The following is a 19,602-nucleotide window of genomic DNA, read 5'->3' on the forward strand; positions in this document are numbered from 1 at the left end:
GCTACTTTCAGGAATATTCAGAGTTATTTATTCATTTATTCTTTGCTTCATAATTTCATATATCTTGAATTCACATATTTTACTTATATTGTGGTGGACCACTAGAGGGCTCCACTCACACCCAGTGTAGAGGAAGTGTGTTCCTGTGTTTTGTGGCGCGATATGCGCAGTTGATGTTGGAGACGAATAAAGAAGGAGTGAGAACTGAGAGCTGTGTCGTTGATGCTTACCTCCACATTGGTGACCCCTGACTCGAGCATGCAACGGGCCGTAGATAACGCACACTCCGCTATGGATGCATCAGCGGCCGCCGGACCTCCGCCTCCTGTTGCAGCTACGTTCGCTGTGGCGCTGAAACTGCCGGACTTTTGGCTCCATGACCCCCCGTCATGGTTCGTACACGTGGAGGCTCAGTTCGCCCTTCGCGGCATCTCGGCTGACGACACGAAGTATCACCATGTGGTGGCCTCGCTCGACCAGCTGGCCACCCGTCGCGCGATGGCGCTCCTCCGGGACCCACCCGCCCAAGGGAAATACGCCGCCCTCAAAGAGCTGCTTCTTCGGCGCTATGCCCTCTCCGACGCCGAACGAGCCGAAAAGCTCCTCAACCTGTCAGGCTTGGGTGGCGGTACCGCGCTCGAGCTCATGGAGAACATGCTATCGTTGCTCGGGCCGGATGACGGTGGTTTCCTCTTCGTGCACCTCTTCCTTCGCCAACTACCGGCCGCCGTGAGAGCTGTCCTCGCGAACTCTCCGCTTCTGCCTGCGAAGGATTATCGCTCCCTGGCTGAAGAAGCGGATCGCATTCTCCTGGCTAGCCGCACTTTCGACGTTCACGCCCTGGCTACGGACACGCCGGCGGCACCTTCCACGCCTCCACCTGCCTCCCCCGGAGCATCCGCCCCCTTGCTGACGGCAGGGATTGCTACACGCCGGCACCGCGGAAAGAGCATCTGTTTCTACCATCAGCGTTTTGGCGACAGAGCGCGTCGCTGCCTGCCGCCTTGCGCTTTCACGGCCCAGGGAAACGGACCCGCCAGCGCGCCGTAGCAGCCGCGACCGCTGGCAATACAGAAAGGCTGCTCTTCATAGAGGACTCGCGCTCCGGGAGACGTTTTCTCGTGGACTCCGGCTCCCAGAAGAGCCTCCTTCCCCCTACCGCTGCCGACGGACTAGCAGCGAACTGTGGGCCGCAGCTCATTGCAGCTAACGGCTCTCCCATCAAAACGTTTGGGGAAAGGTTGGTGACTGTTTGTTTTCATGGCCGGGATTTCCAGTGGAACTTTGTTGTTGCTGCTAGCTCTGTACCTATTTTGGGTGCTGATTTCCTGTGTGCTCATGGACTACTTGTCGATGTCGCTAACAGACGTTTAATCGATGCTCTCTCGTTTTCTTCGCTACCCTGTTTTACTCGGGCCGCCGAGCCCCTGATTCGGGCTAATGTAGTGACCTCCGGGGATGCTTTTCAGCGTTTGCTTTTAGAGTTTCCATCGCTGTCTGTCCCTAATTTCTCTAGCACGGTAACGAAGCATGGGGTTGAGCATTATATTCCCACGGTCGGGCCCCCGGTGTTCGCGCGCGCGCGCCGCCTCGACCCCGCGAAACTGTCCGTCGCTCGGGAAGAGTTTGCAGCCATGGAGCGCCTTGGCATTGTACAGCGTTCGAACAGTGCATGGGCCTCTCCGCTTCACATGGTGCCCAAATCGGACGGTCGGTGGCGGCCATGCGGAGATTTCCGCCGTTTAAATAATGCCACGGAGAATGACCGTTACCCCATCCCCCACATTCAGGATTTTTCTGCCAATCTCGCCGGAACGTCGATTTTTTCTAAAATTGACTTGGTGCGGGGGTATCACCAGGTTCCCGTGCGCCCCGAAGACGTTCCTAAAACCGCTGTCATTACCCCCTTCGGCTTGTTCGAGTTTTTGCGCATGCCGTTTGGCCTGAAAGGTGCCGCCCAGACCTTTCAGCGGCTGATGGACTCCGTTTTGCGTGGGCTGCCGTTCGTTTTTGTTTATCTGGACGATATATTGGTGGCCAGCTGCTCAGCGAGCCAGCACGAGTCCCATCTGCGCCAGGTTTTCCAGCGTTTGGAAGCGCACGGCCTGATCATCAACCCTTCCAAGTGCCAGTTTGGGTTGCCTGTTCTGGATTTCCTCGGGCACCGCATTTCCGCTGAAGGTGTGGTTCCGTTGCCCGACAGAGTCCAGGCCGTTTCGGCTTTCCCGCGTCCCACGTCGGTTAATAATAATAATAATAATGGATACTTTATTGATCCCCATGGGGAAATTACTTGTTTTTCTCTGCATTTGACCCATTCACTCAGTGAAGCAGTGGGCAGCCCACTAAGCAGGCGCCCGGGGAGCAGTGTGTAGGGACGGTACCTTGCTCAGGGGTACCTCAGGGTAGCCGTTAAGTGGATTCGAACCGCCGACCTTCCGATCATGGGGCGACCACTTAAAGCGTTGCAGGAGTTCTTGGGGATGATAAATTTTTACAACCGCTTTCTCCCCAGAGCTGCCCACCTGCTACAGCCACTCTATGCTGCCTTAAAAGGTAAAACAGCCAAAGATCCGGTTGACTGGCTGCCTGAACGCGTCCGTGCGTTTTCCGCAGCCAAGTCTGCGCTGGCCCACCCGCTTCCGTCGGCGGAGATCGCGTTGACCACCGACGCCTCGGACGTGGCAGTGGGCGGAGTGTTGGAACAGCGGGTTTCAGGTCTCTGGCAACCGCTCGCCTTTTTCAGTCGTACGCTCCGGGATGCTGAACGCAAGTACAGTGTTTTTGACAGGGAGTTGCTGGCCCTGCACCTCGCAACACGGCATTTTCGTTTTTTCCTCGAGGGTCGCAACTTTGCTGCGTACGTTGACCACAAACCTTTGACGTTTGCGATGTCCAAGGTCTCTGACCCATGGAGCGCACGCCAGCAGCGCCAGTTGGCGGCCATTTCTGAGTTTACCACAGACATTCAGCATGTGGCTGGTAAGTCCAATCACGTCGCTGACTGTCTCTCGCGTGTGTTGGTTTCTCCGGTGTATGTCGGCATCGACTACGCTGCCATGGCCGCCGAGCAACGTGCTGACCCGGACGTCCTTGCCCTTCAGTCAACAAAAACGGGCCTCGTGCTGGAGGACACCCCGGTGTGGGATGGCGGTCCGCGCCTTCTTTGCGACGTTTCCACCGGCCGCCCCCGCCCGGTGGTTCCCCTTTCGTGGCGTCGTCGTGTTTTTGACTCGGTGCATGCCCTCTCTCATCCCGGCGTCCGGGCCTCGGTCAAGCTGGTCAGCGCCAGGTTTGTTTGGCCGGGCCTTCGCAAGACGGTGAAAGAATGGGCGGCGGTTTGTATCCCATGCCAACGCTCGAAAATCCACCGCCACACACAGGCACCCCTCGAGCCTTTCCGTGTCCCGGGTAGGCGTTTCGATCACGTTCATGTGGACCTGGTTGGTCCCTTGCCGCAGTCACAGGGTTTCACGCACCTTTTGACTGTGGTGGACCGCACAACCAGGTGGCCGGAGGCGGTACCCCTGGCGTCCACGACAGTGGCGACGGTGGCCAGGGCATTTTTGTCAACGTGGGTTTCACGTTTCGGCCCCCCTGCTGACATTACCTCGGACAGGGGCCCCCAGTTTGTTTCCGAGCTTTGGTCTGCTATGGCTGACGGCCTGGGAGTCAAGGTCCACCGCACCACAGCATACCACCCGCAAGCTAATGGGATGTGCGAACGGTTTCACCGGTCACTTAAGGCCGCGCTCCGTGCTTCCTTGACAAGTGGCGACTGGGTCGAACGTCTTCCGTGGGTTTTGCTGGGTTTGCGTAGCGCGGTTAAAGAAGACCTCGGGGTTTCCCCGGCTGAACTGGTCCTCGGCCAGCCTCTCCGGGTCCCCGGGGAATTCTTACCTGAGAGCCCTCCCCCATGTTTCGATACCTCTTTGTTGCCTTTTCGCCCCCCAAGAAACTCATTTCCTGTTCCTGGTCCTGTGCACCACTGCCTGCCTGACACCTTTGTTCCGAGTTCATTGGACTCTGCTCGTTTCGTTTTCGTCAGGCACGATGCCCATAGGACTCCGCTGCGTCCATCATATGACGGGCCATACAGGGTTCTTAAACCAGGCAACAAACATTTCGTTTTGGACTTTGGCGGTCGGCAGGAAGTTGTCTCTGTTGACAGACTTAAGCCTGCACATGTTATGCAAGAGGATCAGGTGGTCCCGGCCCAGGCCCCTCGCCGCGGCCGCCCACCTGCCACCGGGCTGATGGATTCTGTTTTTTCCCCCAGGAGCGACCCGAAATCAACGGAGTCCGAGTCGTCTTCAGCTTTTTCTGACCGCCAGTGCCAGCCTCGCTCCCGGGCTGGGTTGCCCTCTGTCAGTTCCCCACCCCCCCAGTTCAGCCGCTCCGGCCGTTTGCTTAAGCCCCGGGTCCTGGACTAGTTCTGCTGGGTGTTCGGGGGGGGGGCATGTGTGGTGGACCAATAGAGGGCTCCACTCACACCCAGTGTAGAGGAAGTGTGTTCCTGTGTTTTGTGGCGCGATATGCGCAGTTGATGTTGGAGACGAATAAAGAAGGAGTGAGAACTGAGAGCTCTGTGTCGTTGATGCTTACCTCCACAATATATGTGTATATATATATATATATATATATATATATATATATATATATATATATATATATATATATATATATATATATATATATATTTCAGTGTATCTACCACTGAATCAGAGGACTTTTTTTTTTATTAAGCCACTTAATGCTCACCTGTGATTCATTCAAGCATTAAAAAGGCACCCAACTCCAGGGTTGGACCAGTTTTATAACCCTAACAGACAACTTGGCAAATAAACAATTATAAATACCATTTTAGCCACTTTATAGAAGGGCAGCTACCCAGAACACAGCCATGTTGTTACTGTATTTAAACAATTCAAACGGAAACAGCAGTCTTCTTTTGACTATGGTGGTCCTATCTCAGTCCATCAGCCGGTCAATCTGCATCCCTCAGATTTTGTCAGTCTTTTTAAAGATATAAGTTATGTCTCTATTGAAATGGATTAGGCATTTGAGTTTTACCTTTTTAAATAGCCACCTTCCTTCTGGTGCAGCTATAAATCTCTGACGCGCTTTATTATTAAAGTTTAAAGAACAGAAAAGAAACGTTTAAAGAACAGCTATACACTTGACTGGGTTTATCAACAATATTTTACAGCTAGAAAAGCAAATGTAGAGAAATTTGGTAAGCTATAGGTACAACTTCCCTTGTCTTTCAACCCTTCTATGTCATATTAACAGGTACTGCTGTTTCATGACCAGAGCTATGGGATCCACTATGAGTACACAGTGTCTTTAAACACAGGTCAGAACAGGAGCAGTGAGGAACAAAGGGAACCAGAGTATCTCTACATCTGGACACATAGCAGCTGGCAAGACTGTAATGTCCATTGTGGAGGAGGTAAGCTCTCTGCTTTATTTGGTTTGCTTTGTGGAAACAAACAAAAATGAAGTAATACAGGGGAACTGACACAAAAGGATGAAGCTAAACTCCAAAGTACCAGGAACTGGGAATATAACTAATCAGGAAAATGCTCAAAGAACTATATAAACAAAACTATAACCAGGAACTAAGGAAAACAAAAACACGATTCAATTAACAAATACATTTCCAAATTAATTCAAAATAAAACAAAACCAGACAGTGCGTAAACCTTCACAACCATGACAACATATGTGTGTACTGTAGACTTGATAGACCCAAATTAGGCAGGACACATTGGAAGGATAAAAAACTGGCTCGAGTTTTGTCAACGGGGATGCAGACAAAAATAACCAGAGGGATGAATCCAAAAAGGCAGGTCATTAATTAGAAGCAGGCCAGAAGAGAAATAAGTGGAACTTGTAGCCAATGTTAGAAATGTTGTGAGATGAATTTGGAAATAGGAAACAGATGAGCAGGTAGGGATGGAAATTGATAAGAATTTAGCAATAACGATTCAATTATTGAAATCACCTCTCGATTTGATTCCTTTGATTCTCATTTGGTTCTTACTGGCTTATTTGGTTTGTGCATGTTGGAGGTATTTCCCCATGTTGTTGTGATCTGTGTTAGGGTCACTGCTCAAAAATTTACGTAGTACAGATATTACACTTTCCTTAAAAGCAATGCAATATGTTACTTAATTACTCTAAAGAGAAGGTCATTTTACCATAAATGGCCTCCTTGACTCCGCCCTCAAACCAGCGTTCCTCCCTGTCCAGGATGTTACATCCTCATCATTGAAAGAGTGTCCACTGGCCTGTAGGTGTAAATAGACTGCAGAGTCCTGGCCTGACGAGGTGGCTCTTCTGTGTTGTGCTATTCGCTTCGCCAGAGGTTGTTTGGTTTCCCCGATGTTTAAATCCTGGCAATCCTCCTGCACTTAACAGCGTACACTATGTTACTCTGTTTGTGTCGGGGGACCCGATCCTTGTGGTGGACCAATTTTTGGCGCAGCATGTTTAGGGGTTTGAAAGCCACAGAGACCCGGTGTTTAGACAAAATGAACTCAACTGTTCCCATACTCCTGACACATACGGGATCACTAAGGGTTTTCACTGTGATGGCAGTTGTCTTTCTTCTCTCCTGCATTGAAACCTGCAGTTAGCTGACACTGAAGAAGTCACTTGGATGAGTGACGTTTCTCTTAGACCAGGGGTAGGCAACCTTTCTGTTGATGAGTGCATCTAAAATTTCCTCAGACATGCTATATTGGCTCAGTTTATTTTTCTTATCATTGTTGTGAGGAGACCATAAATAGCATTTGCATTTTCTGTTGTACAGTTCATTTGCTGTTATGGATAAAAAGTCTTTTTTTGTTTCAAAATAGCTGATAACTATTCGCTGACAGCTGCCAACATCTGCCAACAAATATAATTCTATAAAGTGGTTCTATATAGTGTGTAACTGTTAATATAGAGCGTTATTAAATTTATTGCTAATGCAGTCATATGGCACACTGACCTCTGAGGAAATGTTAGATGGCACTCGCCATCAGAAAGGTTGCCGACCCTGCTGTAGAGTAAAATTCTAGTATCACTGTAGGTGAATGGGGGAATGTGGCATCTTGCATAAAGCACTATGAGTGCTCCAATAGACTAGAAAAGCAGTAAGCACTAAGTCCAACTAGTTAAAACTCAGACACTACTTTATAATATAAAGTAGTTAATATGGTGTTATTAAAAAGGTGTTGCATTTTCCCCCTTAAGTCCCTCACTCAATTCTCTCAGCCACGCTGATTTTTATGGGTACCTCAGCAGAAATGGGATAAAGAAATTCTTGTTCCCTGCTCTTTTCTGGTATTTTATAACGGGTGGGATAAGGTATAGCACTTACACATATGTGTGTTTGTATGTGTGTCTGTGTGTGTTTTGTACAGGAGAGAGGAGGACAGTGGTTTCATGTATGAGGATAGTCAACAAAACTATGGAGGTTGTCAACAATAGTTACTGTCAACCTGAAAACCGACCGCAACCGCAAGTACGTCTCTGCAACACTCACCCCTGCCAGTACCGGTGAGACACACACACACACACGCACACACACACACACACACACAAACAAATAGCCATTGGAATAGATACAGTATGACATAATACATATACATTATTTAGCCCATTTTTAGAAATTCTTTTGCTACAGCAGTGATGATGTAGTTGTAATAATAACATAACAGAAGATACAAATAACAAAATACGTATACTTCCCTACAAAACTCAGTACACACACGAAATCTCGGGTCATACTTCATTTTCTCAATCATTTTTAGGCCATATTCAGACTGTAGTTCGTTCAGTCAATCAAACAATTTATTTATAAGCAGATTTAAAAACCAACACAGGATGACCAAAGTGCTATACAGAGTTTGTTATCAATAGGTCAATGTTTTGGGGGTTTTAGGAGCATTCATTGCACTATGAAGCACAATAAGATGAAGTAATTTCTTTTTGTGTCCTGTTTGTTTTCAAAGATGACAAAGAGACTTCACAGCGATCACCATGGTGATTCGACTTTAGATGGATGGCTCACTTTATCACAGTAGTGGGCAGGGCTCAGCATTTACTCAGTTTTAACATCACTCTGGGTTCTTGGCTAGGTTAGCATTAGCATGCTGTCTGTGCAGGTGCTCACGAAGAGCCGAAATTTTGTTAACAGTATAATGCAGTTGTTTCTGTCCTGAAGCAGTCTCCACTTTACCACTTTGTTTTTTTGTTTGTTATTTGTGCAATAAAAAAAAGTAATGTCCATATCCATGCTGGAAACCGCGCAGTTATTGTACTCCTCCGACACGCGAACTGAAATCAGCTTATCGTAGCGAGAGTGCACGAACCGATAAGCAGGATAGATATAGGCTGGCAAGTCGGTTCTCGATTCCATCACCATCACTAACCGTTATAGCTCTATAGAGCTTGGGGACAGAGCTCTGACAGTGCAGGTATGGATCATGGTCCACTCAGACTCAATGGCCCCAGTCTCCCAACTTGCATGCTGTTGAAGCTTTGCTAGAAGTGGGAATTCTCACAGACCAGGGTCTCTTCCAGACTTTCACAGTGTGCCCTCACTAACCATGGGGCTATTTCCCACATTCGCATGGAAATCCCACAGTAGGAAAGTGACCCAACTGGGGACAATGGAGTCCCTACCCTGAGTCTGACCCTTATTCACGGTGGGGCCCAATAGCCCCAATCCTGGTGAGATAACACAATCTACTTTTTTTCTCCACCGAGGTGTCATTGTAATTGCATTTTCAGAGCACTAGATGCTGCTGGTAGTTTTGTAATTTAGGAAAATAACTTCACCCGAGTGATGACAGAAATGATCAGTTCAAGGTTTCACAATGGATATTCTATAACCCAGTATTAGAGCCCGTAGGTGTGCCGTGAAACATGATCAGGTGTGCCATGGAAGATCATCTGGTTCCACCTGATTACTACTGTAAGCAATCAGCGTGATGGGCAAAACACTTACATTCTCTTCCACTAGAGGGCAGTACAACTACCTGTTCTAATTAAATGAGTCACGCCGTAAGACGACGCAGTAGATAGATAAATAGCAATAGATAAATACAGCGGAACCCCGGCTTACGAAGACCCCATTTAACGAAAAATTCAAGTTACGAAGGCACTGAACGGCAATATGCCCGCGTAATGAAATAGATAAAATAGAAAATAAATAAATAAATAAATTAAATTCAATAATGTTATGTACATGTACACGTACGTATGTATGCATGTATACGTATGCTTTCTTCAACCTCTGCCACCTCCTCCTCCACCAAGAACTTCGTCTTCAGCCAGCATCGCCTCACTCAAAAGGCGACGGAAAAAGGTGCTTCGACTTACGAAAATTGTGACTTACGAAAGACCCTCTGGAACAAATTCATTTCGTAAGTTGGGGTTCCACTGTATTTGAAAAGAAAAAGTGTTCAGTCTGACCTGAGTCCTGGAGAAAACTGACTCAGATGAAGACCCTAGTATGAGCAGTGGTCAGAAGAAAGCAAAAAAGGTATACTGGGGACAAACCGAACCAAATCCGCTACGCCTGGTGCACAGGGAAAAATGATCAATATGCTTTCTGTGACATCTTTGTTTGATGCTGTGCCCTGTGACTTTTATAATGTGAAATATGTGCTGTGGCTCCAAAAGGTTGGGAAACACTGCTCTAACCAGTGGATAACATCACAGAAGTTACATCCTTGTTTGTTCTACCATTCATTGGTATGATTGAACTCAAAATGTAAACAACTGATATTTTTCACAGGTGGATGACAGGTGAGTGGGGGCCTTGCTCTGTCACTTGCGGTAAAGGTCATCAGCAGAGGGAGGTGTTGTGTCTTTACCACCTACAGAATGGTTCAGTCATCCACACCAGGGACCTGTACTGCCAAGGAGGAAAACCTCCTGTTTTACAGGGCTGCGAGGGCCGCCTTTGCCTCACAGCGTGGGAGGCTTCAGAATGGTCCAAGGTATGGCACATGCACACTTTCTGTACTTTAATTTTAAGAAAACATGAAACTGTAAGAAGAGCCCTTAAGAGTATACCGGATGTATTTAATCTGTAAGATTAAGGGCATCCTGTAAGAGGTGTACTGATTTGAAAACTGAATCAAATTCCTCACCCAGAATATTTGGAAGTCACGTCATTTGGTGTATGATGCGCCCTTTTTCTGTAAGCATCTGCCAGATTCCTTCAGATGTAATTTTGCTGCAGTGTCAAGAATGCAAATGTTCATGTCAGCTCCTTTAAGTAGCGTAGGATCAAAAAACCCTTGGATTTTAATCTAACAGAATCAACTTTTGGAGATTTACTTACCTGGATGATTGAGACTGCATCAAGACATTTCTTTCTTATTCTTTTCTCCAGTGTTCATCAAATTGTGGTCAAGGTGTCCGCAGACGTACAGTGTTGTGTACAAACCCTCAGGGTCTGTGTGATCCATTATCCCAGCCAACTCAAGAAGAATATTGTGAGGACTTCTCCAAATGTTACGAATGGAAAACCGGAGACTGGTCCAAGGTATGACAAAAGCAAATTCATATATATATATATATATATATATATATATATATATATATATATATTAGGGGTGCAACGATATTCGTATCGATATTGAACCGTTCGATACAGTGCTTTCGGTTCGGTACGCATATGTATTGAACAATACAAAATTTGTAATTTATTTTATCAACTTTCCTTCTGACGATGCTGTCTGTGTTGAGCGCTCAGTGAATCTGCGTTTGACTACTCCGCCTAGGGTCGACAGTGCAGCCTAGGCGGAGTAGTCGAACGCAGATTCACTGAGCGCTCAACACATACAGCATCGTCAGAAGGAAGAGCGCAGGGCAAGCTAGCGAGACAGAAGTTAAGCTCTCCTTACAACATGGACCTCCCCCACCCTCATTCAGATCTGGCGTTTGGAATTATTTTGGTTTTCATGTGACGTATGACCCTGAAGGTAAGCGAGTCATGGACTAAAGTAAAACAGTATGTTGGATGTGCCATGCAATGCTCAATTACATGGGTGGGAACTAGTGTGTTAGCGCAGTTAGCTCGTTAACGTGTTGGCCGTCTAGCCCCATGCACGGGGCAATTGGCGGTAGCTCGTTAACGGAGATTTGCCGTGTTGTGGCGTTAAGGTCATTTCAACGAGATTAACCTGAAAGCACTAGTGGGAACACAACGAATATGACTGCACATTTACTCCGACATCATCCTAGTGCAAAGACAAAAACAACAAGCATGCTACTAACTTTAGCCGAGTCATTTAGACAGCTGTTAGCACATGATTCTCCTTATGCTGCTGAGAATATAGCCCAGAAGAAGCGGATAGTATAGCTTTTATTTTGGAAAGAGACATTTCTCTGTAATAAACTCTCTTTTCCAAAGATGAGTGATTCCTCAATCAGATACAGGGCTCGCAATATCGCTAGCCCAATGTCCCGGGGCTAGCGATTTTTTTCAGTCGGGCTACCAAAATCTATCTCTGCCCTGCCCGTCGGGCTATTGTAGGAAAAATATATGTCAATGCTTTTGCATTCTTTCAGAAATGTAGCTGGGTAATTATGTCATTGGCATCGGTGAGCCACTGTCAATATGTGACATATTGAAATCGCGTTTGAATTTGCGCTTGTTTTTTTGCTTTCACTTTGCAATCGCGTGAACTGTATAGAGAGCGACAGCACTGATCTGTGAGTGATGATAATTTGTGCACCAATTCCTCTGACATCGTCTTATTAATCGTTAGCTTACTATGCAAACATGACAAGTGAAATCTCCCGCAGCTTAAACATGTGAGAGGTTGATCGCGCAGAGAATCGCTGAGCTTATGTGAGTCCGTGTGTAAAAGCAGCAGGATATATATTTTAGTTCTGCTGAGCCAAATAAGACAGGTCAGGGTGAAGAAGTGACAGCCAAAGAAAAGCTTACCACAAAACGGAGAAGTTATGACCAATCAGACTATAAGGCAAAAAGAAAGTGCAGCTTTATGGTTTCATGGACAAAAGAATTTCTGTGGCTGCAATATGACGAGCTAAATAACCAGGGCTGCACATAAGTGACCGCAGGTGCGCATTCGCTGTCAAAATAAAAAACACGCACAAGGGTTAGGGTTAAATTTAAAAACTGTACTTTTGAGTTAAAATATATATTTATAATTTTAATAAATGACAAATTAAAAAGGCATGAACATTTTTTTGTATCGAAAAAATATCGAACCGTGACACCAAAGTATCGAACCGAACCAAACCGTGAATTTTGTGTATCGTTGCACCCCTAATATATATATATATATATATGTATATATATATATGTCCAGATGAACAGAATCAACTTTTGGAGTAAAGAGCTAAAGTTATAGCAGTATAATGTGGTTGTTTCTGTTCTGGGGACAGTTTGCAATTTACCATTGTACTCTCATCCTTTTGTAAAGTGATGTCTATATCCACGCTGTAGACTGCACCACTAGTTTTCACTTCTGGCTCACAAACTGAAATCAGCTGATTTTAGCACAAGTGGAACCTATAAGTAGGATCCATAGGCAAGCAGACTTACAACTGCTGTGAACCGGTTCTTAATCTTAATATTCTTATTATTGTATAACGTTGAAGTTGGCTAAATCTTGATTCTTGACTCTATCCTGATTTTCATTTATAATTTTAATGCACTTTACATTTTTAATCAGAATCAGAATACTTTATTAATCCCTAAGGAAATTATTCCTCATTCCTCGTCATCATGCTCAAGGTTAATATGTGTATATATGAAAATGACAACAACAGATATACTTCTGCAGTGAAGTACATAAATCATTGCCAAATGAATCTCTCCCATGGTAGAATGTGTGTAGACTATTCACCCTGTGTTATAGCTTCGGGAATAAGTGTTTGAAATAATCTACCTCTGTTTAAAACAATGCTGTTAAAAGATGAATAAATTAATTCCTACTGTAGTATTTCCTTGCTCTTAAGAGTTCTCACCTGTAAAATGATAATTTTACTGTTCCATTTAAAAATCAACCAAGTTTAGTAAAACCTCTGCAAACTGGCACTTTTCATTTGCTGTTTCAGTGCTCATCATCCTGTGGAAAGGGACTGCAGTCACGGGTGGTTCAGTGTATGCACAAGGTGACCGGTCGACATGGTAACAACTGCTCTGTGATGCTGAGACCACCAACATATCGATCCTGTCACAGTGGGAACTGTGATGAGAAAATTAATGCGAATACCATCACCTCCCCTAGGCTAGGTGAGACACTGATCGCAATTGCAGTTTGCATTTTTAAAGGATAAAGAAATCTTGCACACAGTACAGATTCACCTATACCTACTGAACAGCTAAAGCTTCCTCAAGTTGTAGAACACTAAGAAAACAGCTGCTTTGTAATTTAAAGAACTGGAACACTTTCTCCGAGGCACAAGCTCAATTTACAAATGATTAAGGTCTGTTGAGTAATTTGCTTGATTAATAAATATATAGAAAAGTCAGAATTAAACTTGCATGTAAATGTGTTTCATAGATTAATTATGATAGCTTTTGGAAAAATAAACAGAAATTTGTGTTTGTGTTCACTGCAACATTTATTTATTTATAATAACTGGTTATAATACCATCCTTGCCTTCAGGCAACTGATGTTGTGATTTGGTGCTGTTTAAATAAAATTGATTTGAACAAAACATCAGTTATTGTAGAGATGCTAAAAATGCAAGATGCAAAAAGAACTTTATGACTGGCTCTCACCAGGTTTTACTCATGTATGACGATTAAAGCCTGGTGTTAAGATAACATTTAGAATGAGATTTATGCTAGGGTTGTTTATGTTAGAGTATTTGTTTGTTCTTAGTGAAACCTAGGGGTAAGAGGAATCTCAGTGAAGGTCCTCACAAAAAAACCCAAAATATATTCCAGTGTGTGTATTCATTCTCCCACCATGACAGCCCCATTCTACCCACCCCCTGTGTGGTTCAGTTCAATTCAATTCATTCATACAGCACTAAATCACAACAACCTCAGGGCACTAAGGTAGACCATACAATAATACACACAGAGAAAAACCCAACAATCATATGACCCCCTATGAGCAGCACTTTGGCGACAGTGGGAAGGAAAAACTCCCTTTTAACAGGAAGAAACCTCCGGCAGAACCAGGCTCAGGGAGGGGCGGGGCCATCTGCCATGACTGGTTGAGGTGAGAGAAGGAAGACAGGACAAAAGTAATGCTGTGGAAGAGAGACAGAGATTAATAATAAGTACGATTCAATGCAGAGGTTCCCAAAGTGTGGGGCCCGCAGAGCCATTGCAGGGGGGGCGCGGTATGAAAAGAAAAAAAAATGAGGACACTGTCACCATAATTGACAGGTTTTTTGACGGGGCTCCCACACAAAAGCAAAGCAGGAGATGAAGCATCGCCAAATATGTTCCCAGGTGGTGGGGGGCGCGAACATTTTTCTTGTAAAACAAAGGGGGGCCTAGCAAAAAAGGTTTGGGAACCACTGTATTAACGCATTTTGAGTGAGAAAGGTGACTGACGAAGAAATACTCATGGGAATCCCCCCGCAGCCTACACCTGTTGCAGCATAACTAAGGGAGGATTCAGAGTTACCTGATCCAGCCCTAACTATTTGCTTTAGCAAAAAGGAAAGTTCTAAGCATAAAGAGTCTGCTCTTTTATTTGTGTTACCTGGTGAAGTTCAGCGTCTGGCTGTTGGGCTAGTGTCAGCAAACACTCGGCTCTAGCGTCACTCTGGGTTCTTGGCTAGCTAAGCGTTAGCATGCTAGCTGGCTAACTTAGCATTAGCATGCTGCCTGTCCAGATGCTTGCAACGAGCCAAATGTGTGTTTGCAGCATAATGGAGTTGTTTCTGTCCTGGATGCAATTTCCACCTACCATGCTCTTATCCATTTGTGCAATAAAAATGAAAGTTATGTCCCCATCCATACTGTAGCCTGAGCCAGTGAGAATTGAAATCAGCTGATTGTAGTGCATATGCAAATTGAACCGGTAAATAAGATTGATAGCAGTTCCAAGGAGTTGGACGACTGGGAACCGGTTCTCAATTCCATCTCTACATGCATATGTACTTGAGTGACAGTCCATTCTTTATTTAACACGATGTTGACTCACCCTATGCAGCTATAATAGCTTCAACTCCTCTGTGAAGGCTTTCCACAAGGTATAGGAGTATGCTTATGGGAATTTTTAAACTATTCTTTCAGAAGCTCATTTTTCAGATCAAACAGAAGGCATGGCTCTCAGTATATGCTCTAGTTCCTAAAAGTGTTCTGTCTGGTTGATGTCAGGACTCAGTTAAGTTCTTCCACACCAAACTGGCTCTGCGAATGTTTCTATAGACCTTGCTTTTTGCACTGGTGCACAGTCATGTTGGAGCAGGACGGAGGCATTCCCAAACTGTTCCAACAAAGCTGGTAACCTGAAATGGAGAAGCGTGATTCAACACTCCAGAGAACACGCCTCTACTGCTCTACACTTGGTGGTGTAAGGCTCGACCATAGAAACCCAAACTGTTATTGAGCTAATCTGAAGACCCCATGAAGTTTAGGGGTCTGTAGCAACTTTGCAGAAAATTGGCTACCCCTGCACATTATGTGCCTCAGTATCCACTGACCTTGGATGCTGGCCTACCGCTTCATGGCTGAGTTGCTATCATTCACAGTCACTTCTGGTTTGCCACTAACTGTGGAATATTTAGTAGCATGGTGCTGTGATGGGATGCCACCTGCGATGGGATGCACAGGTGACATCGCATCACAGCACCATGCTGGAATTCAATGAACTCCTGTTTGTAGAAGCATTTTACATGCCTAGCTGCTTAACTTTACACGCTTGTGGTTATGTGGAAGTGATTAGAACATCAATTATTTAGGTGGGTTAACATTTTTGGCAATATAATTTAATTACAAGAAAAAGTAGTATAATGGGGAATTAAAAGAAATGCTTAGGAGGACATTGTTAGAACAAAAATGGAATGATCCCACTCAATTTGTCACACTGGTAAAAAGATACGATTGATTGCTGGGAAGGCATTGCTAATGAAGTACACTTTTATTAACATTTAACAAGACTCTCACATCTGCTAAATATACTGAATTGCTGCTTTCTTCTCTTCCACCCCAACAGCTGCTCTGACCTACAAGTGCTTGGGGGACAGGTGGACAGTGTACTGTCATGTGATCCGGGATAAAGACCTTTGTCAGGACATGAGGTGGTACCAACGATGCTGTGAAACCTGTCGGGTCTTTTATGCTAACAAAATACTGCACAAGCGCTAATAACCAAAAGCACATACTCCCTTTTAAATGTTATATAATACTGATAAATAATCTACAGAAATTCTTTGGGTTTTTTTTTATTTAAAACAAAAAAGGTAAGTATACATAAATGTATACTGGAAACAAGAATATTTAGCTTGTAATTTTAATGCACATTAGAAAATATCTGATATTTTACTTGCTGTAGACAAAAACAAAGAACAAACTTTATTGTACACAGCAACTGACAAATGTGTGTTATATAATAACCTGGCAGGTCCACTAAATAACATGTGATTCAGAGTAAGCATGAACTTTCCCCTCTCCTTCTTTTGTATTGTTTCTGTTATATAGCAAATTTCAAATCATTGGTCACTTTTTTAATGTTTAAGTAACATTATGTAAGTATTAATAAATTACTGTAATATGTGCCTATGATCAGGAGCCATTGTAAAATACTGTAGAACTCTACTGAATCACTCCAGCTTATAATAGAAGACACACTGATCTTACTCGGGTGTGGAAAGCTCATGTAGCAGATAACGATGAAAACAAATTCTGGGGCTCTGGTAGTGTTTGGTTTGCACTCAGTCATTCTCCACCACCCTAAGGGGGGTATTCCATTTTGACCTTGGGACTTTAGGCTATATTTGGCACAGATATCCCTGTATACTATGCCAGCCATGCCCTGTCTGCTAGCATCTTGGGACCTCTTTGCACAGCCTGCACCTGAGGTCTTGCCTGGTGTGGTAGATCCCAGCCTCTATCAATCTTGCTTGTTCCTGTGCAAACATGATTAGTGCCTCTGTGCCTTCCAAAATGGTTCCTCTACTTGCTCTTCTTCTTTCTCAAGTTACTGCCGCCTGAGATATTCAGAGCTGGTTGGTTTCGGTGATGGTCACACCTTGGGAGCGTACTTCACGTATTCTTGGTAATCGACCAAAAGGGTCCAGTTTTCCAGCTGCCATACTGAACACCTTGAACGCATCAGTTTTTTGGGGGGGCTTGGTATCCATCTCAGAGGGTGGGGATCACAATATCTCGTCCTGACCTAAAGTCCTGGCTTCCCCTTGCCGTAGCGTTCATGTACCTCATTGATCTCTAGTTGTGATAGCAGTTGCTGTCAATTTTGATCCTGGTAGTTTTTGTTTTTATAAAGTTGTGCAAAGGAATTAGGTCAGCTAATCTTTTTTAGTTTGATAGTAAGATTTTACAGTTCAATCATTTAAACTGCCTGTAGTGATCAGGAGCAAGAATATAACTGTTTCGCTAGCAGTATCTGATTAGATGCACCAAGACCTGAAGCTAGTTAACCTGTATAGTTGCATATACAGCTAAACACAAGTCAGAACCAGTATTTGTTGTAGACACAGCTGACAATTCTGTTCAGCCTGTTCAAACCTCACTGGTGCTGCTTCTTCCTCTTTTAAAACTGCCAATCAAAAGTTATAAGCACTTATTTTCCTCAGTATGAGGTGCTCAAAAGAACATCAGTTACTAGTGTGATTACTATCCAGATAAAATAGCCAGATACAATATTTTTTCTCAAATGGCCAAAAAATGTAATACTTGATGAATTTTATGGGGTCTTTAATGCTTTTAGCTGTAAGACTAGAAGGTGCTGTATGAATGCCAGTTCATTTCCCTTATACAGTCAGGGAGAACACATGCGTGTTGGTGTGTATATCATCATATGATAAACGTGTTTTACAGTTGGTTGAATGGTGCTATCTTATAACTTGTTTCACATTTGTGGAATTCAGATTATGTCCGTGTATGATCCTTACAATTAATGGCTGTCTGCTTTTATTTGTTGGTGGATTGATACCATTGTTTTGACAATACTTTTTTTCTTATGGTATAAATATTCTTTATTATTCTTGTACTGTTCTTTGTTAGTTGCACATACACCATGTTTGATTAATAAAATTTCAATAGTAAGTGTTTTTCACCGTGCTGATTGAGAGCTGGGTATTTGTGTATGCATGCATTTGTTTGTATATTCATGCATAAAGACGTGTCATAGATGGTTAATTTAATAAAATGAAAATTATACTTTCTATGAAGAATACTGTATGTAAGTATTAAAAATATTTTATGCTGTGATTTAAGTATCTCTTATATTTATGAACATTTTTGCCTGAAACTTGATTAAAAGGTTGTGACGTGCAGCTGAAAATTCTGGAAAAGCCTAGAAAGTGGTCTTTTTTTAAGACTAAATGTAAATCTTGAAATTTGACATTTTTTCATATTTTAGAATTCGCCACGTAAATTTAGAATTCACTTATAAACAGTGAGATATGCTGGTGGTAGAAACTGCATTTTGTGTTGACTTGTGTCTAACAATTACATTTTTTGCTGATCATCAATTTATGTGTGATAAACATATAAAAAATAGGAAATCAGGAAAGGTTCAAACACTTCTTGACACCGCTGTCGGTCAACACAATGAGTATATAGGGAGAAATGTTTAAGATACAGGTACACCATCACGTGTACACGATTTGAGAGCAGAAAAGAGAAACAACCATCCTGCATCCTGACATCACTCTGAGCAGCTGTGTGATTTTTATGTTAACAGTGTCCCAGATTTGTGACCCACTTGGTGACAGAAAAGTGCCAGGCTGTTTTTAAGTCTTGTTTAAAACACACTGTTACTCTCACGGTACTGAAACTGCGATCCAGTATTTGTGTTTCAGTCTTTGTAATTCTTTAATTATTGTTGTTCATGTTTTTGGGTTTCTTTAGTTCTCAGTGATCTTAGTTGTGTTATCTCAGCCTGTGTTTGAGTCTGTGTTGTTTACCTCCTGTACACAAGGATGAATTATTGATCCATTAATTAATTAATTTCACAAAAAAGAATTAAACTCTCAATGAAAACCTCGTTTTAAAAACCATTTTCCGATTTCCAAAATCGTTTTTTCAAAATAGGTAAATGGATTTTTTATTTTTATTTTTTTAAGAATAGCTGTCAGTTCTCCTATTCTTTATATCACTGCCCTCTGCCAAGACCGGAGATGGCACTACTGATTTAAGTTAATTTATTTAATATGTGAGTGCATAGATTCATAAATGATGATCAAAGACAATGTGTGGTTTTATTTTATGTTTTTACATGATGCTTGTCTTTATTTCTTCAGTTTGAAAAGTAATACTCAAAAGTTGGATGATGAATTCATCAAAACCCAGCCAAATCCCAACAAAGTATACTAAATGTCACTGAATGTCAGGTATATTCCAGTCAGTACAGTTTAAGCATTCACTGCACCTACAGTGCTGTGAAATATACAGTAAATGATGTGGA

At 43.6% G+C, this 19,602-nt stretch overlaps 1 protein-coding gene across 1 annotated transcript in view; it reads left to right on the forward strand.

The window, feature by feature from the left end:
* adamts17 (ADAM metallopeptidase with thrombospondin type 1 motif, 17) overlaps positions 1-18,546 on the forward strand; it is a 102,365-nt gene extending 83,819 nt beyond the window's left edge. Inside the window, exons 18-23 of the mRNA XM_086296680.1 lie at positions 5,293-5,452; positions 7,413-7,548; positions 9,794-9,998; positions 10,397-10,549; positions 13,099-13,276; positions 16,168-18,546. Of these exons, the coding sequence (XP_086152806.1) occupies positions 5,293-5,452; positions 7,413-7,548; positions 9,794-9,998; positions 10,397-10,549; positions 13,099-13,276; positions 16,168-16,319 (984 nt within the window). The 3' untranslated portion in view covers positions 16,320-18,546. The remainder of the gene's footprint in view (positions 1-5,292; positions 5,453-7,412; positions 7,549-9,793; positions 9,999-10,396; positions 10,550-13,098; positions 13,277-16,167) is intronic.
* The last annotated feature ends 1,056 nt before the right edge of the window (positions 18,547-19,602 follow it).

The sequence above is a fragment of the Aulonocara sp. 'chitande type north' Nkhata Bay genome, linkage group LG1 (assembly GCF_057382095.1).
Source record: "Aulonocara sp. 'chitande type north' Nkhata Bay isolate Kocher_YH1m ecotype deep benthic linkage group LG1, A_spYH_male_GT1.1, whole genome shotgun sequence".
In the NCBI taxonomy this organism is placed as follows: Eukaryota; Metazoa; Chordata; class Actinopteri; order Cichliformes; family Cichlidae; genus Aulonocara; species Aulonocara sp. 'chitande type north' Nkhata Bay.